The 27,843-nt window shown below is 36.5% G+C and overlaps 1 protein-coding gene across 3 annotated transcripts; it reads left to right on the forward strand.

Annotated features, from left to right (window-relative positions):
* On the forward strand, positions 1-27,121 carry LOC117419534 (zinc finger protein 800-like). 3 transcript variants are annotated; one of them, XM_034032346.3, is made up of 7 exons: positions 1-325; positions 11,241-11,334; positions 13,186-13,300; positions 18,596-18,691; positions 18,967-19,110; positions 21,130-22,828; positions 25,120-27,121. In XM_034032346.3, coding segments are annotated over exons 2-7 (2,109 nt in total). In that variant the 5' UTR covers positions 1-325; positions 11,241-11,280; the 3' UTR covers positions 25,121-27,121. The 3 variants fall into 3 exon arrangements, with proteins under 3 accessions (XP_033888237.3, XP_058842021.1, XP_058842022.1); XM_058986038.1 differs by lacking the exon at positions 1-325 and adding an exon at positions 1,127-1,212; XM_058986039.1 differs by lacking the exon at positions 1-325 and adding an exon at positions 2,893-3,053.
* Positions 27,122-27,843: the final 722 nt, after the last annotated feature.

Raw genomic sequence — 27,843 nt, forward strand, 5'->3', positions numbered from 1 at the left:
TCCAATGGGTCAGCTGCCCCTTCCTTTGCCCACCCCCTAAGTGGCGATGGCATTGGCATTCACATTGCTCTAGACAAGTATGAGGACTGCACCTTTGCGCAGCAGCAGCAGCTCTTTAGTTCTGAAACTTAGGTCCCCCTCTCAGTGCACAAAGCAGGCAGCTGCTGAAGGAACAGCTACAGCGAGTGAACCGGTGCTGAGAGCAGTAATAAACAATCTCCAGTAGAGATACCGAGACACGGACACGCAAGGAAGCCACACAGACAAAACCCCGTGACCGTACACGGCTTTACCAGGATTTCTGATCTTGGTCAGGACTTTTCAGGTGAGAACATCATACAGCACATTCCGAACCGGGTTGGTTGTAAAAAAATGGGCCTAGAGTCGCGCTAAAAGCGACCTTATTACTTGCCTATGTTTCCCGTACGTGGTTGTTTTTTTGCAGAAAATGGCGTCATCGCTCTCTTTTGTTTCTGCAACTGCGAGGAGAAACGCATTGGTTTCTGAAGCCAAAACTGACCTCAAACCTTGTCGTAGGGGTACTTAACTTAGAGCACCAGGGTTATCAAACGACTAGTTAACTATTTTATCGTTTTAATATGATTTTGTAATTAATGGAAGGCCGTGGAAAGACGCGCAAAGCCGGAAGGGTCACCAGTCCTGTGCGCCAAGCTGCTGCTTGGAAAAGGTGGCACCGAGCCGCAAAGCGCACATTTTGCAGCTGAGTATTGGCCGTTTTGGGGATGTTCTGGTAAACTGTACTGCGGCGGACAGCTTTTAGATTTAGATTTTTTCTTATCAGTTACAGGGCCCTCCCCATGAAGTGTTTAGGTCAGCACACTCGGTTCTTTGGATATATTTTGTTTGGTGCAACCCGCTTTTACGCTGCACTCCCCTGCCATGCAGCAATCTGCAAAGGGGGCCTCTCTTCTACGGTTTGAAAGGTGCATTTTGTACTTGGCTTTTCCTTTGATCAAGTTAATCTGGCCTTTTGTGGACCAAAATAGTGGCGTTTTGGGCTGACAATGTAGCCGTGTAAAGGAGATTTCAGGGGATAATGGGGCGATGCAAATCGTGCCATGAGAATGGCAAACTGATTTTTTTTTTTTTTTTTTTTTTGGAATTCAATTCAAAGTTTCTGCAGCTGCCTCCTTGTCCAATCGGTACGTCTATGCGTCCCCTGGATGTAGCCAAGCATTTAAGCAACGTGAGGTATGCCTGTTCTAAAAGGTCATTTATTCTGTACAGTACTTGACCAAACACGTTTATGCGTGAAGTGCTAGTTTACAACACTTTGCATTGGTCAGTGACACTACAAAGCGGATGTCCAGTTTTACAAATAAAAAGTACCTATAGGTTTTGTAATTATTTTTTTAATGCTGTGTGTGTACTGCGTGATAAACTGTGTACACTGCTTGTTTTAATTGGGGTTTCTTATTATAATATAAGGCATGCGCGTAGATAATATTTGAAAACGAATTGTGCTAGTGTTGTCACCTGCAGTGGTCCTCTCGTCCTACAGGCTACAGACTTGACAGAGAGGCGATTGGGAAAACAATAAACGGGAGCGTTATTATGTATTTAATCAAGTAATATTTCTATTGAATTTATGGAATCTGCAAAAGCGAACGACGACTCTTACAAATACACCCTGTAGTTCCTGGGTATGTTTGAAAAACGTAAACTGACTAAACTGCGCCAAGCTGTGAAACAGAATACAGTATATTTTATATTGAAGTATTTTTATTCAATGTAACTTTGACAATAGTGTTGTAATACATCTGTACGACTTTGGCATATTAAACAATCATAAATGTATACTGTATAAAAACGTTTTGTTCGAGTTAGGCGAGCAGTCGTAATTTGTTTATATAAAACAGTGATCTAACTTTTACATTTAATATTATGAGCATACATACATTTTTGTCATCATGCATTCAAATGAGGTAGAATTCAGCGTTGTAGCGCAGAAGACTATGTGGTGATATGGATAATGTGTATGGAAAGGGAGTGGTCATTTGCTTTTACTGTACATCCTCTTTTCATTTTCGCTCTACATTAATTCAGAAAGCCTGTAGACTTGTAGAAAGTTGCATAGCAACAGATGCTGCTAAAAAAATTGTCTGGGAAATGTATTCTGCTGTGTAAACCGAATAGTTAATTGGTGAGTTTCAACAACGGATCTCCAGCCTTACTCTTTTGTAGTGTAAGTGTCAGCCTTAAAGTTAGTATCTTAATCGTTTAACATTGTTTACAAGGCAATGCAAGTCTCCTAAAATACAGTATTTTATTTTAAAATGTTGCGCGAAACATTTAGAGTGGCAGCCGCTGGATAATGTTAGGTGATTTATTGAATCTAATCCTGCTCATTTACTGTAATAGTCTAGATCTATTGTATACTTTTTATTTTATAACTTTTATTATAGAACTCCTATTGGACATTCTGTGGTAACCATTTATACCATAGTATACAGTGTGTACACCAGTGATTGCTGTGCAGTGCATAAAGTGGGAGTAGAAACATAATAGTTGTAGGTTTGCAAGGCCAAGTCTGCCCTTGTCATGATGAAACACCAGCTTAGTAAGGCCGATTTTGGGGTTCCTTATCATGCCAAGTGAATAAGAAAGAGCACACCATATAAAGCCCCATAACAAGTGTCAGGAATATGGCTGCTTGCCTACCCTAGTTTACTGTCCCACCTTCTCATCGTAATACATTTTCTATAGGGCAACAAGCAAATTGCTTGATAATATTGCATGTGTAAGTAATGCACACCTTTAAGGTTTCATTTACCTAGTCTCACTGGAGATGCATTCCTTTCGATGTATTAGTCTCAGTGTATGCATGTTGCATGCAGTACAGTGTTCTATGGTGAAGATATTGTAGCCACATTCTTCCAAGAATCTTTTATTCTTTTTTCTGGCAATTCCTAGGCAGGCTACAGGCTACAAGCTGTCTCGTCATTTCTCACGCTGCCGCATACAGTATGTTCATCACAATTGACCATTGAGATGCCGGGAACCAACGAAGAACAAGAAGCTTTGCATAAAATGTAAATATCATGCGTAATTCATATTTTTTCAATGCATAAAACACCCCTTACACAACTTGTCAGGAGCTCTGCCTGTTAAGTGAGAGAGCACTGTGAAAGCCATGAAAGCCACACACCCCGCCTTTTTATATAGATAAGTTTTCAGAACTTTCAAAAAAGGATTTGTGTGAATTTTACTCAGCAAGTTCAAAAGTATAAATCTGCTTTGCTTTTGTGTTTTAATGTTGTTTTCGTACAGTAAATATGCTGTAAATATAGGCCCATGGTGTGCAAGGTACACCAAGAAACACCCGTGTTAAATTGATATTGATACTATTGCACATTACATTTTAAAAAAGAAACAGAGCCAGTGTGCAATGGCCTTGGCTGTGGCTATAGTTTTGTGTCTTGAGTGGCATACTATAGAGGGTAGCCTATTATTGCTTTGATCAAAAAATATTGTCTATGATGGCTTTTTTGGTTCTAGGTTTGTGTTTGACTTTTTTTAAAGCTACAGTATGTAAAGATGTTTTAATATTTAAAAACCTGATGGGCTGCAAGAATATCCTCCAAGTTTATCGTTCTTCTCATACAGACTTTTTATATATTTTCTTCTGTCAAACTGGTTATGACATGGAATAATGGTGCTCAGTAAACGAGTGTAGCCTCTAAATAGATTTCTGTACCATCTAGGCCGAGTTCTCTTTCCCTCTATCCAACTAAACCAAACTTAATACAGCAAGGTGCCTTACTGTAATTTCCATCTAGTATTTTAACCTTGCTGATGGGACACCTGTGGGAATGAGAGGGTGTTTCAGTAGGTCTGTCCTGTGTAAATATGCACAGTAATTATTTACAAACAGTAAGTGGAAATGATGCACAATAATTCAGTTACAGTATATGGTACAGCACTTGCCACTATAACTTGGCAATGGGACAAATATCCGAATATTCAAACGAATGTATTCAGATACAAAAATCAGATGCACTTATCTACCACCTCACCAGAAGTTGCACAACAGTTTCAAAAAATGGCAAATGAAAAAGAGCTCAGTGTGATATGTGATATGAATATATAAAATCCCCCCCCCCCCCCCCCGAAAAAAAACCCACAGGATCAACACAGCAGCTTTTGAGTCTCCTATTTAAAAGTTTTAGACAGCAAAAAGTAAACAAACCAGATTATGTGTGCGCACGCATAGTGATCTCTACGGGCCATTTGGGTCAAAAACACGTTGCTGCTGTAGAGCGAGTCAGAATCTCATGGGACAGAAAAAAGGCAAGCACGCCATTCTGAAACGCCTCACTTAAACAGTTCCCAACTTGCTGGAAATGCTGTATATAGATTTTTATATAGATTTTATGGAATATATTTTTAGTTTTTTGCGACTTTTTTATGCGGAATGTAATAAACGAGAACCAAAACCGGTTTTATTTTTCCCCCTTCATTTTACGCCATTTCTACATTTGTTTTATTTGAAGTGTTTAAAGTTACATTTCAGTTTTCGTTTGCTTGTTTAGCTACAAAAAGGCACAAGTAAACCTCACTTAGGAAAATGTGTCAATGGCCACTGTTTACTGCGAAGAAACGGCAATGGCAAGGAATGAAAAAAAAGAAAAGTGGTGTCAACTTTATGTATTATATTTTGGGAATAAACAAAACAACATTTAACTTGAACTGCTTTTTGGCATCCTTTGTTTTTGTAGTTAATTCACTGGGTTAAAATAAGGCATGCACAACATATACTTTACTCCTGAGATTTACATAGTGTAACGTCTTGCTGTAATATAAAGGCACATACACGGGCCACGCCCCCTTGCCCCTGCTGCTATGCTGTCTCTGCCTCCGTTCTGAGCAATATAATGGCTTTTATTACTTTTTGAAAACGAACATTTAAATTGAGTGACTATCCGAACATGAAAATCCTGTGTTCGTTCCAGCACTACTAATGTATTCGCATCGTTCAGTTTTTTTATTAAGTAAATCTCTGAATGATGCTCCTTATTGTATGTTATACAATAGCTCTTCTTGCCTGGCCCAGCACTACAGTGACCTAGTCAGCTGCCATCATTGTTTGACCACCAAGGTCAGCAATATGCTTTTCTTTTTATTGCCAATTAAGTCAGGTACAGTTTTTACTGTTGGCATTCCCAGACAGGTGGATTTATACAGTACCTTGTGAATCCCCTCTAAAGAAAGTAGAGTCTCGCTGTAGCCTAACAAGATAAATAAGGGTTTTTTCCCATCTCCATCCATTGTAGAGCACCTCCATCCTTGTTCAAAACACATGTAGCAAAGAATTTGCATACTTATTGGATGTACTGCTGTTTTTTTGCCTTTATGTGGAGATGCACTGGAAAAACTGTCAAGGTTGTGGTGGAACTTAGTCTATGCATTACACTTCGATCCTGGCTGATGGTGCATGCAGCAGTTTAAAATGCAGTGCTGCCGATCACTTACCACATACAGTATTGAAAGCCATTGGACTCATTTCTATTACTAGTTCTGTGACAATAGCAACTCAGGAATATTTTTATATTATTTTTATGTGATTTTAGTGCACTTTAGAATTTTTTTTTTTTTTACCACCTTGGTCTTCATGTGCTGTGTTTTGGCACGGGGAATAATACTTTGATTTGCAAAACTGTTTACTGTTCTGCTGATTACACTTTTGCATCTTAATGGTGACAGACAGAAATCCTACAGTCTATGTATGTATGTATACATACATACATACATACATGGTAAACTCTTTGGGTAAACCTAAACCCTCCCTGCCCAGGCAGCGCTTTGCCAATTGTGATCCTCCCCCCTGGGAACTCCTGGCCACGGTCGGCAGTGGCATAGCCTGGATTCAAACTGGCGATGGCCAAGTTATAGGGCACTACTTGGGAGCTCTAGTTGGGCTGTTTCTTCAATCATTTTAAATACGGTGACCGAATCATATGATCTAAATGGAGATGGCTATAATTACATATTCAGCTTTAAAATACATATTTGTATATTTTTACAGACAAATACCCTAAATGAACTCCCATGCATTGTTAGATTTTTGGTTTTCATACTCTAAACAAAGAGCTATGACAATATCCTTGATGTGCTTTAGAAAATGGTAGAACTGTACAGTGTGTTTCAGAATTTAAGAATCTGCATGTAATGTAAATGTGGGTTATTCCAGTGTAAACTTCATTAAATGAAAAGGTATTTAGCAGGACCTAGATAAATAATTAGACTGTCATGAGATAATGAGTGTTTGGCAGCCCCTTCCAATTTTAAGACCAGCAGGAGACTTCTCTTAACTGATGCAAGTGACTATCATGAGGACCCAGTGGCTCATTCAGTAAAAGCACTGTTGCATGGAGGGCAGGGAAAGTCATGTGAGTATGATATAAATCCATTTTGCACCAAGTTGAGCATCTTGGCGGGGCACAGATGGAGGGAGATTGGCTGGGTATACTTCACCTGATCACACTTATGTCCATGCAGAAAATCCTTAAGGATTGGAGTGCAGTTTGGTTTGAAATCTTAGGCGCTCCACATTATATTGAAAATTATCTTGGAAAATGCTACTGTATTTAGATATCGCTAATGCTAATTGATTTCAGTTCAGAGCTGGCTGCTGTTAAATCAGCAAACCAAGCATATTAGCCATGCCTGTAAAGCCATATCTCTGTGTGGCAGTTATGAAATAGAAAAGAGAACTTTATACCCAGCAAATAGCTGCACATCTCCAAACAGATCTTTACCGAGAACAAACTTGGAGGGGACAATAGTACAATATGAAGCAATAGAGACAGAGACGGAGAAAGAGCTAGCACTGTTAAGGGGCTAATAATACAATTAAATTGCTGACCGGAGGTACCAACCGGACTTGTTTCACCTGATCAGGCTCTCTGGAAAGCTACTGAAAATAAGTCAGTACATCCCTAATGTCTATGTAGTGGGTGTCTTCTTACCATCCCTGGTTACCGGGCTCTATAATTTGATGGCATTTTAAACACTGCACATTTTGTATTCTTTTCCTTAACCACTTTACTTCTGGAAATATTTATTTCAAGATGCTTCCCATGTACCCTGTGCACCAGTCACCTGTTTCCAAAACCATGATAACTGATAGCCATCAATACCACAAACTACGTACATGTGGCAGAGGGTATAGCAGAGTGATGATGACCCTTTTTATTTATTTTTGCTCTGGTCATGCATGGCCAACCCCCCTCACACACACTTTTGAAGTGAGATTTTCAGTGATGCATTGGTCCAGTGTCTTTGTCAAAATTAGTTTGTTCAGCTTCATTGGTTTCAACTTAAGTATCCCATAAGGAAATAGGCTGCTAAAGTCTGTCTGCTGCTGGTATTTTTACAGTACATATGAACAGCACACCTGAAACTACCTGTTCAAAGCTTTCTTAAATATTCTTCTTCCATTAATACTGTAATTTTGTAAAATAAAATAAAACAATATGTAGTTTAACAGAGCTTGAGGCTTTTCGATGGATTATATCCAGTAAGGAGGTTTACTTGCCAGCTTACACTCATTGTGTTTTGGAAGTTTTGCTTCCTGCTTGGCACCTAAATCTCAGTTTGGAGCCCTCAGTATGACAGTTTTACTTCGCAGCTGAATTAATGGATTTTACTGCAGTTCAGGGTAGTAGCTTTTCATTGTAATAATACTTCAGGAGCATTTGGAAATGTATACAGAACAACCCAATTATGTCTGTATTATTTAACAGCATTTGTACACCTGCAGTGGTCCCTTATGGCCTGCGCTACAGCCACAGACTTCATTGTGCACTTTACATTTTTGGCACAGAAAGTTGCCATATTGAAAAGAGCATCTGTATCCTGCTAGCAAAGACTTATCAGTGAAGTTAGAAATCGTTTTTCCCTTTCCTTTTCCATCTTTTAAGATGTATTTAGTGTCACAGCAGTAGGGCAGCAACTTCTAAACAACCTTTTCCTATTGGATACAATGTTTTTATGCGCTACCCTTTTTGTTCCAGCGCAGTCTGAACTCTTATGCACAAGTAATCTATTGAGCTGAAATGCACTGAGAACCTAGTTAATGTTTTATGGTGATTTGCACTTGGTACATAACAAACCACAAACCAAACCCATTTAGAGCTGAAGGGTCCAACAGCCTAAAGAAAAAAAAAAAAAAAAATCGACAAATTAAATTGAGCTGTCTAGCGGTGGGGGTGGAATAAATGTTTTTGAAACTTAGTTTAATTTGCACATTCACAGCTATTCCCTGCTGACCTGTATATGAACATCATACATCTTACCTTTTGCACTTCCAGTGGCACCTTTATTCCAAGTTCAAGACCATGATACCTACCTTGTTTTTTATTTATTTATTGTGCATACTGTAGTCCTTTTTAATACCTTTTTGTTTGTGGTGGAGAGGTGCTCAACAATATTGTCACCTGGGTTTAACTACTGTAAGCAATAAAACAAATAGAATAATCATAAAATAAAATAAAAAACACTGGTAAGGATCCAAATGGATTGTCTTTCCCAGAAACGTGATTAATCTGTTTTGATTAATGGCCGAGGTAACCTCTTTCAAAAATCAGCTAGGCCTACATGCTTGATCTCCTAATACACAGCGATACTAACCACAAGACCATTTTATTAGCAAGTCATGTTGCATTATCTTTCAGACAAATTGATTTACAGAAAATCGAAATGCAAGTTGTTTAGTTTTTTGAAAGATATTGACATTTCTCTTGCAAATAATGATGCAGTTACTGTGCTACAGTGCAATCCTCAAGTATAAATGCCATTAGAAACCAAAGGAAATAATACCTCAAAGAGAAGTTCTTTAGCCACACAACAGTGTTCAGGTTTTATTGCACATCCCTTCTTGATTTCACACAAAATATCACAAGCCCATAAATACTAGTGCTGGGACAAACACTGGATTTTCATGTTCTGATATTTGCTCATAATTTTAAAAATTTGCTCATTTTCAAAAAGTAGTAAAAGCCAATATATTGCTCAGAACGCAGGCAGAGACCGCATAGCAAGGGGGGCGGGGGGGGGGGGGGGGGCGCTTATATTCACGGTATAATAAACCTATTTTGTACATTTTCATTTATTATTATTATTATTATTATTATTATTATTATTATTATTATTATTATTATTATCTGTAGCAGGATAGCATCAGGAATGAGAGACTTGGAGACAGACGCTGTAGTTTTAAGTGCTGTTGTGCACGTTTATTAAACTAACAAACAGAAAGGCACAAGGGCCAATATAAACAGTTCAAACAAAAGACAAAAAAAATGTGGTGGGCATTCACCTTCACTATAAAATTATCAAAACAGACCAGTTTACACTCGCCAAACTCTAAACACCTTCCCCAAACAAAGGATTGTTCCCCTTTTTTATATAGTGTAGGCACTCCCCAATTAGCACTCCATTACCTAATGGGGAATGACCACACCTGTGATTGTTGGCAGGGATGGATTTAACCCCATCCCTGCTAACCTTACATTCCCACACATATTTACATTTAGGACTTTCACCCTGCCACATTATCATCTTCTATAAGTGTTGTGGAAAGCTTGCTTGCTATTCTATTTATTATTGTCAAAAGTATACTGCTAATGGCCACTGGGTTTAGTGCAAACTAATTTAATTACTGGTATAGACCAACTTTTCTTGTATGGTCTACTCTATACTTTTTAATTTAAAATATACAGTACCATTTTGTTTGACCTAATTTGCAGATCTTATGTACTATTTCCTTTGTATAAGTCTATGGTGCTTGCAGTGTTACAGTAACCCCTGGGAACTTCTTACATTTCATTTTTCTGTCTCCCTCTGCTGGCTTTAGGAAGATACTCAAGTTATATTTCAGAATTAGAAAATCAAAGGTGTGAACCATAGTTTATGTATACAGTCTTTCAAATGTACTAATGTATGTTTAGACAGTTACAGTATACTCCTCAGTCAAGTTTAAAATTATTGCACTATGAAGGTTATAGTGCAGAGGAAAAAAGCATAAATATAAATTATTCAGACAAACCTTGTTAAATATTATAAAATATGTAGGGATTGATACATTTTGCTAATTGTTTTAAACTGCTGTAAAGAAGTTACATTAACTAGTAATGGCTTTAATAGTAAGTTTTTACCTTTTTGTTTGGAAGATTTAGACTATACTGTAAGCAAGTACAGTTAAAAAAAAAACACCTCAATGATCAAAGAACACTAAGCTAATTTAACCTTACAATTCTTTGTTTACACTTGCAGTACCGTGTACAGGGCACTAGTTTTATTTTATTGTGGAATGTATCGAGAGGTGTGTTTGTGGTTTCATCATTGGACATGCTAAAAGTTGTGGAGCATTCCTGTTACACCATCAACCTACTTCTAAAATATTTCTGTGCACAAGAAACCTCACTGTCATAACGTTGTGCCATTCTGTCCTGTACACGCAGCATGGGAAATGGGGAAGATGTGTCATGCAAAGTTCATGTTCCGAACAATTTCTGTAAGAAATATAATTCAGGTTACAAAGTACTTTCATTTAAATTGCATTGTGTTTGTTGGGGATCGGAATTCTGGCATGAGAATGTTGTGGGAATAGTTTACAGCAGTGGTGGCCAGTACATCCATTTTGGTGGATCTCAGTGGGTTCTGCGATCCACCGCCAATAAAGTAATGCGTCTACAGTAGTACAGTATGAAATTAAACGTATTCCATGTGTAAATAATGTTAGACTTCCCCAGACTAATTGCATAGCATGGTTACTCCCATGTTCTTAACATAAATAGTTAACAGGGGAAAGAATGAATTAATGTTTGACAATGCCCTAACTATACTGTAATCATGTACAGTAGCTATGGAACAGGATAATTTTGATTTAATCCTCTGGTTAATTTAATATTCTGGTTACTTACTGTAGTTGTGTCTTGATGGTCCGCTGAGCCAGTTTACTACAAAATAAGAATTAAATTAAGGTAAGACTTCAAAACCCTTCATTAGAAAACTCTAATAAAATAGTCTCCCAATGAAAAATAGTGACACTGGAGCAGCCTCAACAGTCAACTAAAATAAAATATGACCTGAACTGTACATATATTTTCACAACCAAAACTAACATTTGCAAAAAACCACACACTAACCTTTTACAACTAAGCCCCATAGTTGTGATCTGCTTTTTATTTCAAACCAATGTTCTTATTGTTAAACAGGTTGAACTGAACTGAAGCTTGCTGTCCTGTGGTGAAAACTATGGAGAAGTCTCCCTCTGCCATTAGGAAGACTTCACACTTTTTACGTAACCAGGTAGACTAGACTTAAGTTTTTTTTTTAATATGTTTTTAATGTTGGTCTGATCCTCACATATTTGGAAATGTAAGTCTACTCTCTAATTGCATACAATAAGCAACAAATATCCTAACAGCCTGCATTAAAAAAAAATAAGCCATAAGTATTTTGTAAACTGTGCCACTGCAGTTTTAAACACAGTTTAGTTGATAGTCCTACTGTTGCATCGTTTGTATGTAGCATTCAGCTGTTCACACATGCTACATTCTTCATGACAGTTTAAGTACTGTGTTTGCGAGGAGCCAGATTTATTTAGCATTCACAACTAGTAAGGTTCAAGTTTAAAGGACGTTTTTTTGCTGAGCGCTATGATGGTTATAGTGTGAATGCAGAGAGAAAAAGCATAACCAGATACAGGTACTGTTAAATGGTAAGGGCTTTATAACAATAAGTTGTGTCCTTTTTGTTTGGAAGATTTAGACTATATTATTATTATTATTATTATTATTTATTTCTTAGCAGACGCCCTTATCCAGGGTGACTTACAATTGTTACAAGATATCACATTATACATTATTTCACATTATACAGATATCACATTATTTTACATACAATTACCCATTTACACAGTTGGGTTTTTACTGGAGCAATTTAGGTAAAGTACCTTGCTCAAGGGTACAACAGCAGTGTCCCCCACTGGGGATTGAACCCACAACCCTCCGGTCAAGAGTCCAGAGCCCTAACCACTACTCCACACTATACTGCATGCAAGTGCTGCATGATCAAATAACACCAATGTTAATTTAAGTATACAAATCAGCACTGTTTCGTTCCCCCCCACCATTATTTCAGATCAGTCCAATAAGGTGTTTAGAAGTTCTAAGCCTCACAAGCTTTCAACACAAACATCCATGGAGCTCGCACACATACCAGTAACCAGAGCTCCAGATATGGTCGTGGGTCATTGAGTCATTCACTCTCCAATTTAGACACTATGTGAGTGAAATACTGTACATACCTGATGCTAAATCTTATGGGGTATGCATTAACTAACAACAGTTATTCTTCTTAGCTTTATTGACCACAAACAATATGACTGTGAAGCAAATAAACACAGTAACAGACATTTATTTAGTTATTTATTTATTTATTTATTTATTTAATTCATGGTCGCACTCTTGTCATCTTGCTTCAAAGGGATTAATTATATCCTGCCATTTATTTTCTTCAATAAATAAATAAATAAATAAATGGCAGGAGTTATATAATTAATCCTTTTGAAGCAAGACGACAACAGTGCGACCATGAATCTCTCTACAGAAACTCTTTTGGTAAGCTATCTAAACTGAAAATTTGGCTGAAAACATTTTGAACTTTTGCATTGCCGTAGAGACTCTACTTTCATTCCATGTAATTACCTTATACTGGTCAGCACCTCGTCAATATCAAACATTGTAGTGCACAAATGACCTTTCTGGTTTATATATAATTCCATAAGTCAGATACAAAACCTAAACACAATTAGTTTATTATGGATCATAATACAGTAGCAGTCAGGCATGCAGTATTTTATAGTGTGCATTGGGTGTGTCCGTAAAGTTAACATTTACAGAAACAGAGAACAGCCATGTCATTGCAGTTTATTTGGTAAATGTTATTTTATTTTCCTTGAGTTATTTATCTTGGTAGTTTCTGTGATTTTTTTTGTTCAGTTGTTTTCACTTTTATCTGTCTAATACAACACTGTAATTCAAGAGATCAAAAGGCTTAAATAGTGCTTTTGAAGTTTGCTGGCAGAGAAACTTTCAAATAATTAAAAAAAAAAAAAATAAAAAAAAAAATAACATGCTTCTGTATTTTTCATGTCAGCACACCAGTAAAAATGACTCTGACGTAGAGGATAATAAACCACGGATGCAAAGAACACCTGTGAAAGACCAGTGCTCTCAGACAGAGCACCATCACCATGGCTGCTGTGAACCAGGTAACGTTATATATTTTAAGTCATAAGCTGTAGGGATCAGGAAGCCAGTTATTTTATTTCACACCATGTAAAATCTGACAAAGAAACAAAAAAAAAAACTAAATTATGTTGACAGTCAGGTTTGTTTACATTCTTCACTGTTAGCTGTAGGGATGTCACATAAATTATAAGACATGCATTATTCACTTAAGTTTCTTCAAAAACACTAATTTGAACAAAGTAGAGTACACATGAGTTTAACTGGGGGATTTTTTCCCCTTATTTTTTGTAAAATATTTCATAGTGTCATATCGTTAAGCTAATCAGTATATGCCCCCACAAACTGTTTGTGCCTTTTGTCACATCAACCTTCACAAACTGTTTGTTCTCAGTACTTTCCTGTTGTCAACTAGCCTCCAACCCCCCCCCCCCCCCCCCTTCTTAGTCTGTTCTCTCTTGAGTCATCTGTTTTTAGCCTATTGTCAACTCCAGGCAACTTCTGCTACAGGCAGCATTGATTTAACTGTTATGCTTAACTATATTTTATTAGTAATTATACATTAATTCAAGTAATGAAAGAAAGAAAGAAAGAAACTTCTCATTCTCTCTTACACATTACTATAAAAAAGCAAGTTCACAATAACAACGAGCAATTTTTCGTGTTTTAATTGTATAGGGATACATATTGTATTGTAACCCATGGACTGAGGTGCGAGTCGTAGTGAACTCAAACATACACAACCCTACTTATTTGATACTACGATGATTTTTTTAAATACATCTTGCTGTGAAAAGTGACTTGCTGAATACTCAAGCTGAGAACAGGCATAACAGTATAATTAAATCTAGTGAAATCAAAGTACAGAAAATGATTCCCTCCAGTTTCATCAAGTCAGAGTGACAAATGAAATGTGTTTGTGCACAGTAGTAGTGGATTCTTTTTAGTGCTTAAACTAATAGGAGCATACTGTAACTCTCTTATTCTGTTGCACTGGCACAAGTGTCAAAAGATAACAGCAGACAGACAATTCCTGGAGAAGTAGTAGATAAAACAGAAAGAAAAAAAAAATGAAATGGCTGAATCACAGGTTAAGGTGATGGCAGTGCAGCATATTATGGGGGTATGCATACAATGAGTAGTACTCTACCCAAAAAAAACATCACTGTGGAATGCTTACGAGTTGGTTGCAAAATGAGTGTCATTTTCTCCTTGTTGAAGTGTTTGTTTGTGTCTTATAAAAAATAAGACACAAACAAACACTTCATTTTTATGTCATGTACAAGTTTGTTCAAGTACATTTCTAGGTTGATGATCCCACTGAAATATATGCTTTATTTATTTTCAGAAAAAAATTGGGTAGATTTACACTATAGTAAAAGCTACTGACTTAAGCTGATCTGGTTTTCCATTAAGCCTCCCCCAAACATACTTATAGTAAGGTGGTTTTACTTGGCATTTCTTTAAGCAGAATCTTTATGGAGGGAGGGGGAGCTTCCATATATAAATCTCTCCAGAATCCAGCTGCTGTGTACACAGATGAATGTAGCTAAACTGGGAGAACCAAAGGTGTTCACATGGGTACAGCCACCTGGAATCACTTTTGTAGGTTCACTTTATCTACAGAGAACCATTCAGCTCCATCCTCTTCTGGATTATATTTTATGAGCCCTTTTCCCTTGCAATTCTTTTTTCCTTGAGTTGCTTTGAAGATTTGAAGTCTGAAGTCATACATTTAGGTTCAGTATCTGTTGCATTATGGGGATGATAATCTGTTTATACTTCCTATGATCTGTTTTTGCAGTTCTGTGATCTCTGTTGGTGCAAGGCGCTGGAATCTCATCTATCATAAAACCTATTCACCTTCAGGCTCAAATAAAAAAAACAATCTCTCTGCATGCTTAACGTTCTAACAGTCAATTGTGTTTAAATTAGAAACCATGAGGCAGCATTTGTAAAAATAAATCAAATAATTGAGATGCTTGGAACTGGATAAACACACCTTCAGGTTTCACAACTGGGTTCAAGAAAGGTGTTTTCCTGTGAGTCTTTAGTTTCCGTAAGGTGCATGTGCAGATATTGGGGAAGGTTCTTCTGGGTATCTGATGTGACTGCTAATATACCAACCAATTAGGGGATACAGTAGTCTCCACGTGTAGGAACACCTTCTAAGAGAACACTTCGCCTAAGGGAATACCTTTGTGGTTAAACAGCATTCTCCCCATTGAAAATGCTCCGGCTAAAGCAATTCGTTCACAATGGATTTTCCTCCTCGCCACTCCTCAGCCACCCCTACAGGCCAGGTGCTGAGTGAGCTTGGGGGGCGGAGATTTGCAGGGCTGGTCTTTGTCCTCAAGAGGCCGGTAGCCTGCAGACATCCGCTCTCAGTTCCTGGGTGTAAAAAGAAGCCGATGGGCTTGTGGGATCGGAGGACGCCCACTGAGCCTCGGGTTCCTGACCTGTGTGGGGAGTCGCCGCAGTGAAGGAGAAAAATTATTATAATAATAATAATAATAATAATAGTTGGGAATATCAGGGGTAAAAATAATTAGATAAAAAAACATTGATTTAAGATTGACAAATATGTTTATTGTAATAAAAATGAAATGCTTATATAAGATTATCTGTACAATATTTTATTTAAATAAAACAGTAAAATACAGAATGTAAATCTCATGGCAATGTGTTTATGTATTAAATTTATTTATGTATTTCTTTCAGTGAGAGTAGTGCAGGGAAAGAATGTTGCCGTTCAAAAAAAAAAAAAAAAAAAAAAAGGTCATCATGGTATGAAACCAACAGTGTTCCAGTTAGCCATCATGGAGCAATATGTTAGGTGAGGGAGAAATAGCTGTAAAATGCTGTACACTGTTTAAAAAAAAAAAAAAAGTATATAATAGAAGAAACATATTTTGTGTCTGCAGAATTTGATGGAGACTACTGTAAATATTGCATGCATTTTGGTAACAAAAAAAGAGAGAAACTTGACAGGTTATACACATCCTGGGGTTCAGCAGTTACAAAACTGAAAGAACGTCAAGAAAAATCAGAATTCCACAAAGCAGCAGTAATAGTTGGCGATGAATTTGTGTCTGTGATGTAAGAAACTAAAACACCTGCACATCAGAAGATGAATTCAGCTTATAGAGAAAGAGTGGGGGGAAAAACAGGCGGCGGCTATTTTTATATTTGAATAATTCCCAAGTATTGCTTATTATAGTTGTACTCTTAGTAGGTTACTTAAATTTACTAGCAAATGTGTTCTAAACTTCACTGAAAGGAAATATTTTCTTAAAGTATGCTCTAAATTTGTTGGTGAGGTTAGGTCACAGGGCACCTTTTGTGTATCTTGAAGAATTTAGTGAACCCATCAAGCTACTGTACAAGGTAGATCCGTCCCTGTTAATCACTAATTGGTTGATTGTGTTCACTGTTAAATAAAACCAAAATTCTACAAGTTATATTCTACTTTTTTTGTGTGTGTGTTTTGTGCGACTGGAGGGGGCAAGTATTTTATTTTTATTTAAGTAGATTTTTCTAGCATTTTGTCCCTTGGACAAGAAGTCTTTTTCAGAAATTGCACCCTTGATATTAACATAATTTAACATCATGTAATCAAAGAAACTACAAAATGATATCGCAAAAGTCTACCGGAAGCCATAATAGTAGTACAGTATTTCATGTTAGATTTCAGATGTCAGTTTTTCGTTAAGTATATGGAAAACTACAAAGCATTATGTAATTCAATATGTTAACGTAACATTACTCAGCAGATTTCGTTTGACTTTATGAAGCAAAATTTGTTAATTCTATAGTGTTGCTAAACTGTTGGCCATAGTAGTTAATTGCCTCAGAATTATCGAATTATAAAACAAAAGTGCTATATAATATCATATGCTCTATACTTGTGGTTAGTGTTTAAAAAAAAAAAAAAAAAAAAAAAAAACTTATTTTGAATGCATATCCAAAATTAAAAGAAATATTGAAATGTCAGAAAAAAAAACTTGAGAATTTGAACTGATTTACCCTTCAATGATGGTTGCATCTCTAGGCTATGAATTAAGCAGACTCGGTAGGGTAGTGCTCAGCAGTTACTCTTTCAACACTTTATATCTATGAAAACATTGTATATGCATATTTTCAGGGTTATTAAACACATCAGGTAAAATGTTCATTGCTAGTGATTATGCCCTGTGCATTCTATTGTACACTGTTTGCCAGTGGTCATTTTTATAACTTTGATTTCTGGGATAGAGACTGGTTTCAGCTATAGTTGTATTAATTCTCTCATTGGGCCTACATACAGTATTGTTTGAACTTTAGTTACAAGAAGTTACGTGAATTATGCATGTAAAATAGAAATATCTAATTTTGTACTGTAATCATTTTTAATAATTTATATTATGAACATATCCTGTCTATGCAAAATGAAATGTTTTAGATTAAGCATATTGACTAAATAATAAATAACTTTAGATTTAACCTGCTTTAATTAGTAAAATCCTTTTTAATTATGAAACATTACTTATGGAACGGTGCCATAGTGTTGCAAAGCCCTAATGATTTAATTGTAAATAAAGGCAAATTAACCAGAACGACCTACAAGCTTAGACCCAGTTAGCATTTTGCATAATGAGATACCATAACTGTGGCAGCTGACCTTTCATGATGAGCTTGACAGACTGTCAGCTGTAATTGCTTAAATTTGTTAATCAGTTGAACTGTCAGTTTTATTGACACTAATGAATCATATGTTTAAATATTCACTACATTTTACAGCCTGTGAATGAAAAGAAACAAAGGCAGCTGAATACATTAACCAACAACATGTGCTGTGCTGAGGATGTCCCTGTCCTGTCCCCCCGACTGACATTTAGGAATTCTGAATCCTCAAATCTCTCTCAGCCAATCAAAGCACTGAATTATACAAACATTCTTGGACACCTGTTCTCCACTACAAACTATTGTGATATGCTATGCTTTGCTGGCTTTTTGCACACTGCATTTAACTGATCCTTCATGAAGTCTATCTCAATATCTTGGATCAAACCGGGCCATGATTTTCAAGAATATTTTGAAAATGTTTTGTAAAGTGTTAGATTTATCTAAGAAATCACTTTACAGTTCTAGAATCTGTAACATCCCTTAATTCATTTTAAACGGAGAGATATCAGAAGTTTGTGTCATTTCAATTATACAGTGATATTTTACTTAGTTCTGGTTTGTGTCTTCTTGCTGTCTGCAAACATTTTCTGCCCAAGGAAATGGCAGTTTTGAAGTGTGACTGGGATAACGTGATTTGTTTTGTGTTTTTATAGCCTATGCTATGGAGCCTGGTGATCCTCCTTTATTACAGCAGCAACTTCAAACATCAAAATCTGGTATTCAGCAAATCATTGAGTGCTTCCGATCAGGTAATGACAAGTTCTTTGTTGGAATAATTGTAATAGTTTCTATTATGTATTGTTATACACAATAAAACATCAGTACACAGCTTCAGGAAGTTTGACAAATGGTTCTTCAGTGTGAATTACATTTGAATGCCTGTTAAGCCATACCAGTTATTTTGTCCATTAGGATAACTTAATAAGATAACTCAAATGCCGTTTGAATAATATGTATACAATAATATTTTATCTGTTGGTAGGTATGTTAAGTGTGTGTTTGTTTCTTTGTTTTTTATCTAAAGGAACTGCACAGCTTAAGAATATTTTACTGAAGGAAGTGGATACTATTTTTGAATGTAAACTCTGTCGAAGTCTCTTTCGCGGTTTGCCAAACCTGATCACACATAAGGAGTTCTATTGCTTTCCCAGGCTAAAGTTGGACAATGGTGAGTGTGGCAATTTAACAAAGTACCAACAAACTTCTATTTCTTCTGCATTTGATCGAATCAGACCATACACACTTTTTTTGCCCTGTAACAGAAAGATCTAAATAATCCAGAACATTTTACTGTGGTTAATGTTTTATGCATGTTTAAATCCGAATGAAATTCATTAAGCAACATCAAGTGTTCGCAAAGTTCAATGATGAGCGTGCACAAAACTCAGGTACCACAGAGATGATTGACAGAGAGACAGGCTAAATGTCATGTGAACCCACCTACTTTACCAGTTAAGCAGTTACTGTACATCAGCTCTTAAGGCTGGTTCACACTGGACATACAATTCAGATGGACGCTATGAACAGACGCAGGCTGCAGTTCACACTGAACAAACATTCCCAAGTAGGACCATATATAGACTTCTAATACATAAAACAAGCTATTATTATTAGGCTATTACATTTAACAATTTTTAAAAACGTGAATACTTTAGTTACGTTTATTAGGCTAGCTATCTGATTGATACATATATTGATTTATGTGTTTCTATTTATACCTTGTTTAAAAATGTACGTTGATTAAAATGGCGTCATTAGGAGGAGAGCTTCACATTTCCATACAATTGATTCAGCCATTTCATCATTTTATATAAACAATATAATAGCCTAATAAACAGGATCTCCCAGATACTTGTAATTATTATTATTATTATTATTATTATTATTATTTATTTCTTAGCAGACGCCCTTATCCAGGGCGTTAATGCCGTTAACAAGGGATTTCAACATTTTAAACAAAGCGCTGGGGTAAATCACATAAAAAAATAAATAAATGAAGAAATAAATAAATAAATTTTAAAAATAGAAAGACTTTTAATCATTGCGTTTTCCTTTTTTTTTTTTTTTTTTTTTGTTCAAATGCAGCTACCCTAGTGTATTCACAACAATACTGTATGTATTGTGTGTCACATTTCACACTGAAGGAGAGTTCTGAATACAAAAGTCAAACGCTGCAAATCCATAATTGTTTGTGAGCAATTTATTACGTGATTTATGTGTTCGGAAACAAGCCCTCAAACATTTGGTAATACACAATATTAGTATTACGAATATATATATATATATATATATATATATATATATATATATATATATATAAATATATATATATATAATATATATATGTATTATATTTTTTGAAATTGTTTATTTAGGGTATGTGAACTATGCATCAGCTGCAGAGTCACTTACAATTACGTCTCACCCGAAAGATAAAGCACAAGGAGATTAAGTGACTTGCTCAGGGTCACACAATGAGTCAGTGGCTGAGGTGGGATTTGAACCGGGGACATCCTGGTTACAAGCCCTTTTCTTTAACCACTGGACCACACAGCTTTGCTTGGGGTCAGGATTACACAACCATGTTTGATGAGGAATTTCTGAGGAGAGATGCTTTAAAATCATTTTCATGATAAAATTGCATGTACGAGATTAAAGAAATTAATCAAAGTAATGGGAATGTTAAACAAAACTAAGGTAAGCTCTGCTTTGTTAAACTTCACACCTATAAAACATATTCACTTTAAGTTTGCTCAAGAAAAGAGAGACCAAGAAACTTGATCTGGTGCTTGCTGTTAAACTATGGTCAGACCATAGTTTGCAATAAAAATAATTAAGGCTTTTCCTCGGTCTGATTTTTAACAAAAAAACAAACAAACGATGTCAGCTCGTTAACTGGAAATGTACTGGCTGGTCATATTGTAATAGTTGGAATCCCTTGCAAAAGAGAGAGAGTGGAGGTTTGTGTCACACAACCAAAGGTGTAGCCTACTGTGCTGTCTGCACTACCTTCTCTGTTTCTATGCAAAACTGTTGAGACCCAATGCAAATGAAGCAAAGGAATCTGTCCTACAGAATCTTGCAGTACATAATTATCTGTGCCTTTTCCTGGCTGTGTTATTTAGATCACTTTAATTAAAGGGGTATCTAACTACAATATGTTATTTTTATTCTTTTTAATTTTCAGACCCTTCAGCTTCAAATGATAAACAGAGTCAAGCCATAAAAGATCTTCTGGAAGCCATATATCCAAGAAAGGAGAAGCAGGAATACGTTGTAAGACTGGAACCAATAGAGACCAATCAGAATGCAGTGTATCAATATGTCGCTGGAAAAGATGATCAAGAGACAGTGAATTACAGTTCTCAAACTCAACACCAAGGACATTTGGAGGAGCCCAGTCCTGAGCAGAACCAAACTGAAGTACCACCAGGCACAGAAATTGTAGAGCCAATTCCTGTAGAAGATATTAAAAAGGAAGTTAAAGTGTCTATGGAAGACGAAGCAATAGAGCCTTTCCTTTGTCTAGATGAAACCTCGAACAGTGATTCTGTAGATCAGCAGGTTGCATGCTGCATCTGTGGAAAAGACTTTAATACAAGACGCAGTGTTCGTCGTCATATAAGGAAGGTTCACAAGAAAAAGATGGAAGAATTGAAAAAGAACATAGAGACGAGGAGGGGGGGTCCAAATCCGCCGTCTGTCATGACTGGTCGTTCAAAGAGTGCATTGCTTTCATCAGGCAGAAGCTGTCCTGTTTGTCAAAAATCATTTGCTACCAAAGCCAATGTTCGCAGACATTTTGACGAAGTTCACAGAGGGTTAAGGAGGGATTGTATAACTCCTGATATTGCTACAAAACCAGGTCAACCACTGTCTCTAGAAACCAACGGCTCTCCTAAGAAATCACCTGGCTCTCTGCCACGCAGGAAAAAGTACTCTGCTAGGGCGGAGTACAACCTGACTGCTCGTAAGTGTCTCCTGTGTAAGAGGAAATATTCATCTCAGGTAATGCTGAAAAAACACTTGCGAATTGTCCACAAAATGACCAAACTGGAGAGAGGTTCAAATGGTACGATCAGCAGCACAGAAATCAAAGTTAAAGTTGAAACCTCTGATTTAGCAGATCACAATGCAGAATCATCTGAACCAGATGTCAGTCAGTTTCCTCCGAATGACTCAAAGGGCACAGGTCAAGCAGCGGAAAAGAGACATACACCCACAGCACAGAAGAATAAGGGTAAACAAGAAAGCGACAGTCCAAAGTCATCCAGTCCTCCTGCAGCAGGTGGCCAGCAGAAGGTCAGGAAGCCCAAACTATCAATGGGCTTTGACTTCAAGCAGCTGTACTGCAAACTTTGCAAGCGGCAGTTTACCTCCAAACAGAATTTAACAAAGCACATTGATTTGCACACAGATGGAACTGAGATCTACATCAAGTTCTACCGGTGCCCTCTCTGCTTGTACGAGACCCGCCGTAAGAGAGATGTGATCCGGCACATCACAGTTGTGCACAAGAAGTCCTCGCGATACCTAGCTAAAATAACTGCAAACTTAGAAAGCAGAGCAGTAAAGAAGCCTGTTGAGATGGTACTAAACAGCGTGGTTAAGCGGGGCCCCCAGAAGGACGAAGGGAAAAGCATGAATTCAAAGCAAGATGGCACACCTAGCTCTCAGTCTAGCAGAAAACATGACACTGTTGAAGTAGGCACAGAAGTCAAATTCGCCAAAAACCTCTCCCTGCACACGTATAATAAGTGTGGAAAAGCCTTTGCCAAAAAGACGTATCTTGAGCAGCATAAGAAAACCCTTAGGACAAGCGCGTCAAGCTCCCCTGAAGAAAGCAAAACCACAGGTCGTAGTACACGGTCAAAGGCAGTTTTTTAGTAAGTATGGAAAGACCACTTGTGGCAAGAATCTGTATGATTATTTTCTTTTACCCTTAGAAATATACTGCTACTAAATACAGTAGGTTCAGAAAATGCGAACCCCTGCTACTATTACTTTTTATGTTGCAGGTCCCATTCACGTCCGTGCTCTGGTCTGACTCCATTTAACAGCTTAAAAAATAGGAATTAAAAAGACTGAAAATAATAATTTTATGGCTTAAAAGTAAAACAAATATGTGAATTAATAAACTACAGCCATAGGATAAGGAACATCTGCTATTCATGTTCTCTTGCTACATTTTAATAGCATTTGGTAGTTATTAAACAGTGGTAGCGTTTCCTGCTACTGTAAATACATTTCAGTGAGCTGCAGAGCAAAATGCTGCTTAATTTGATATGCTTGCTGCTCAAATTAGTCTTTTAATCACTGGAAAAAAAATGTATTTATGTATTTACCATTTATAGGGACAATAAATATATATGCAGTGTGTAGTATCTTCCACATTTACACATCAACGCCACCTTTTTCAGACTGCTAAACAACGACTGATGTGCACACTGTAGGTCTTTACAGATCTAGATCTGTACATCATTGCGTCTAGTTGCTTTTGTAATTGTGGTGGATTTAGCTTGAAGTCGGTCTTTTTATAGGCGTGGAAGTTTTTACATTGGTTTTTTGTAATGTTCCCTTTACTTTTGATTGATTTAATTTCTGTAGACGTGTGTGTGTGTGTGTGTGTGTGTGTGTGTGTGTGTGTGTGTACAATTTTAGTATTAAAATTATTTCTCAGAAAATTTAAATTCTGTGTATAAACATGGTGGTGTAATCTCATGGAATGTTTTGCCTACCACAACAGAGCCACAGTGGCCACATTGTAATTGATCCCTTAGCAATCAGATGGGTGTGCACAAAACTTCGGTACCATACAGATTATTGACAGACATGTAGGCTGAACATCACTTCAGTGTCCTGCATCGCCTGTGCTTCTAAAATATTCTGTCTATTACATAAATTTATCTTAACTTTGAATTGTTTGGGATTTAATGACTTTTTCTGTGAAACAAAAGAGCAAACTTGTCGGTCATTTTTCTGTCGGAGTGCCACTGAGTAAAGTGTTGAAAATGGCTTTTGTTTTTTTAAACTGCAGTGTGCCTCTGAAGTGTTCATATTGATTGTCCAGTTTGTTTGTCGTGGATTAGTGGACATCAAGGGGCCCACAAAAAAAACACATCATTATCTCGGTGTCATTACATTTGCAAAGTTAAAGATTTAACATGTATTGATAGAGTACATATTCCTGTGCATTATTTTTAATTTTACTACACGCCCACTCTCTGTATGTATAATCTTTTTGCACAAAAGAGCCAGCTATATAGAGGGTGATTTTATATGCTGCGTTGATGTGGTTTCTAATCACTTGGTGATTAGACTTGGTGATCTAGTGGTTAGATTAAGGGGATTGTTACCAAGTGGTTCCCAGTTCAATCCCAGCTCAGTCACTGACTCACTGTGTGTGACCCTGAGCAAGTCACTTAACCTCCTTGTGCTCCGTCCTTCGGATGAGGCGTAAGAACCGAGGTCTATTGTAAGTGACTCTGCAGCAGCAGTTGTTGATTCATCTGAACTACCCCCTCTGAGTAAAAATGAAGAAAAACTACCAAGATTGTTCCAAAAAGTTGGTCAGAAGTATTAAGCATCCTGGCAACGTCAGTCCCTAGTGAGCGGGTATTCAGTAATGCTGGGCAGATTGTAAGCAACTGCCAGTCATCGCTTGAATTAAAACAAAATGTGGACACTATCATGTTCCTTAGCACAATTGAAATATAAGCCATGGACAACACTTGTTACTGAACTGCTGTGGACAGTGATAAGGTATGGCTACTCCATTCAACCAGCAACCGGAAGTCCCAATTGAAGAATTCTTCCCCATTTCAATAAAAGGCAACTCTTAGGAAAATCCCAAACAGTCATGCAGATAAGTGGATTCAGAAGGTATTTTAACATGTACATAGTATACCCTTGAGGTGGTGTTGACTTAAAAGCTAGTTGAACAAAGTGATTATATACACCTTTTGGTTATTCCCTATTGGTTGAAATTGCATTTGAATGAATTATAAAGAAGGGCAGATGATACAAGAACAGAACCTTCTTTGGTTCAGTAGTCCCCAGTCTACTGACCTATGAAAGAGAGTTTGTCCTTTTTGAGTAAGAGTTTAAGAAACAAGAAGACCTCATTCTTTGTTTAACAGTACATAAAGTATTTAACAGCTTTTGTTGTCTTTCCCAGATACCTCCAACTGATTTACAGCGTGCTTGCACTGGATTAATAATTATAAAATGTACTGGAAATGAAAACCACTTACAATACTGCAGAAATTTATACGACAAGGAGAAGACGACAATGAAGAAAAAAAATGCAGTCTTTCACATGTATACTAATGGCTTTCATCACAATAGTTTGCTAAATTAACATTAAAAAATAATGTAATGATTTCAGTATTTTTAAAGTTAATGTGTGGAAATGTTTGAAGTACTTCATTGCACTCAGCTTTGGGGTCCCACTGCTATTTTAGATTAGGGGTCGCTGTATGTTTAAAAGTCTACGTTATATAAAATGTGTGCAGTATGTATTGTTCAGCAGGTGGTAACAGCTTTTATCACACAATTAAAGATGGCTTAATAATGCACGAATGGTGAAGACACACGTTTATGATGTCAGGCCATTGTCGTGAGTGTGGTAAAAGTTACCACTTCCTGAACCACGCATTATTTATTTTCAAGAAAGAAAAATACTATACAGACAAAAGTCAGAGACAAAGGTGTCATTTCTTCTGGAGGAGGAATGTTTTTATTATTATATCATAATGGTGACCAATTGCAACGTGATATTACATATGACATTTTTTTGTCTCCACTGCAGGTGATAACACGATTTATCACACAAAATACTATAATGTAATATAGGAAACATAATGGATTTGTGAGATACCAAATGTGTCTCTGCATGTCATTGAAGAAAACTTGGAGTTATGATACCTTACTCATTGTGCACACATAATGGAACATACAGACATTAATCTTTTTTGAGAAAAAAATAAGCTATTTGCAAGCCGTTATTTGCAACAGTACCTTTGGTCAGTGTTTTGAATCTGCAATATGATTGACTAGTTGTGAGTTTTCTTCATGCTTTTTTGAGGAAGAGGTTTTTTTTTTTTTTCTTTTGGTTCAAACTTGTTTTTGAAGAGAATATGTTTAAAGTTAAAGCTTGGGAATAATTAAGCTGACAGCTTTCCAAATATACGAGTAGATTCTCTATGTACTCGTGGGTCGTGGTTTTAGGTGTGTACATGTCTATTATATTGTACTATACTATAGACACACACTATACACAGTACTCTTGTTTTGCGATCTGTCATATATGTTCCATTAAATCTCAATTCAGGATTTAAATGTGGTTAATAACTGATAGGCAACATCATAACATGCTTGTGTTTGTCTTGAATTGTACATTAAATATGTATTTTGATAACTTGATCTGTACTCTTCTTGAATGCTATGTCTTTTTTTTATATAAGAATGGGTAGCAAATGATTTTGACTAATATTTGTGTAAATGTACTATAGTAAACTTAAATTGATGGGCAACAAACATCAACAGCACATTTAAGTACAAAAGGTTTATTTTGAATTTCATATTAAGCTGTATCTACAAGATCACATTTTAAGTTGTAAGATCCAGTATTCAAATGAACAATTCACAAATGCCATTGATGTTGGTTGAAGCAGGATGATTGCATATATAAGGTAGTTTGTTTTCTAATGAAGCACATTTTATGTATATAACAGATATTGTACATGGTGTTTTAAAACATTCATTTTTAAAGTGATCATTCTAAATGTTTTAACATGATCATTCTGCCATGGTCATTTTTACAAATGTCTGCTGTTTCAGAATGCAAAGTAAATAGCATAGATCTTCTACTTGTAATTATGGTAGTCTTCCTAGCGCTTTTCACTAACAAAACAATGCAGTGAATATGAAACAGATAGTATTGTTGCTATTACTGTTCAATTGAATGTATATGATGATGGATAAATGCACTGTATTTTACTTGTAATAAACTGAGCTGGAATATAGCTGTGTTTTTAGTTTGGGATGCTAGACTAACTGTAAATGAGTTCCCCTTGATGGGCTAAATGACCTTTTTTTCATTCTCAAATGTTTATGTTCTTATGTAGGAACTCATTTTTGATTAACAGTCAAACATTAAAAGAACTATAAAGTTTGAACATTGGTAATGATGGTTTATTTCTAGAACAAAATGGAGACACTTGCTGCCAGAATTTAGTGAAATGTCTGGATTTTGCAAATGTCACATTTTGGTGATCTTGGGGAACGGGCCATGATCCAGTATCATCTCTTCTATCCACACACCACATAGTAAAAAGTGTTACATATACAACATTCCCATACATGACTGTCCTGAGATCTTTATGTAAACTGCAGATGAATACAATAGTAAAGGTTTATACCTGGAGTGAATTAGAGCCCTAAAAGTCTTAATAATACATGTTCCCAATTGACAGAGCTGGAGGTGTAGCTGTTCCATATGCAGCAAATATAAATTGAATAATGTGAAGCACTAAGAAGATAGATTATGCAGATAGATAGATAGATTGATTGATTTTTATTTTTATTTTTTATAAATACTCATATCACTCCTTATAGGACAATCCCCCGATTTACACGCTTCAAGCCACAGCAGTCTCTTCAAGGAAAGGCAAAGATGAAGTGGCTATAGTTTCAACTTCATACAACTTTGGTATCAGGTGAGCAAGGAAAATGACCACTATTAGCATCGCTTGGTTGCCAAGGACTGTTGGTGTAGATTTTGTTTATATAGACATTTTGGACCATGCTATATATAGGTGAACTAAATAAATGATTAGCTATTGGTAGATATGAAAGTTTACTTTTGTTGTGCTTATCTTTTTGTTTTGTGCAGATTTCA

Source organism: Acipenser ruthenus, chromosome 14 (assembly GCF_902713425.1).
Source record: "Acipenser ruthenus chromosome 14, fAciRut3.2 maternal haplotype, whole genome shotgun sequence".
NCBI lineage: Eukaryota > Metazoa > Chordata > Actinopteri > Acipenseriformes > Acipenseridae > Acipenser > Acipenser ruthenus.

Bases quoted from the DNA above. Each gene is read 5' to 3' on its own strand.
- LOC117419534 (XM_034032346.3), top strand. From the start codon at position 11,281: ATGGAGAAGTCTCCCTCTGCCATTAGGAAGACTTCACACTTTTTACGT. The intron at 13,301-18,595 runs GTAACGTTATAT...GTGTTTTTATAG, and splicing joins CCATGGCTGCTGTGAACCAG to CCTATGCTATGGAGCCTGGT. The intron at 18,692-18,966 runs GTAATGACAAGT...TTTTATCTAAAG, and splicing joins CATTGAGTGCTTCCGATCAG to GAACTGCACAGCTTAAGAAT.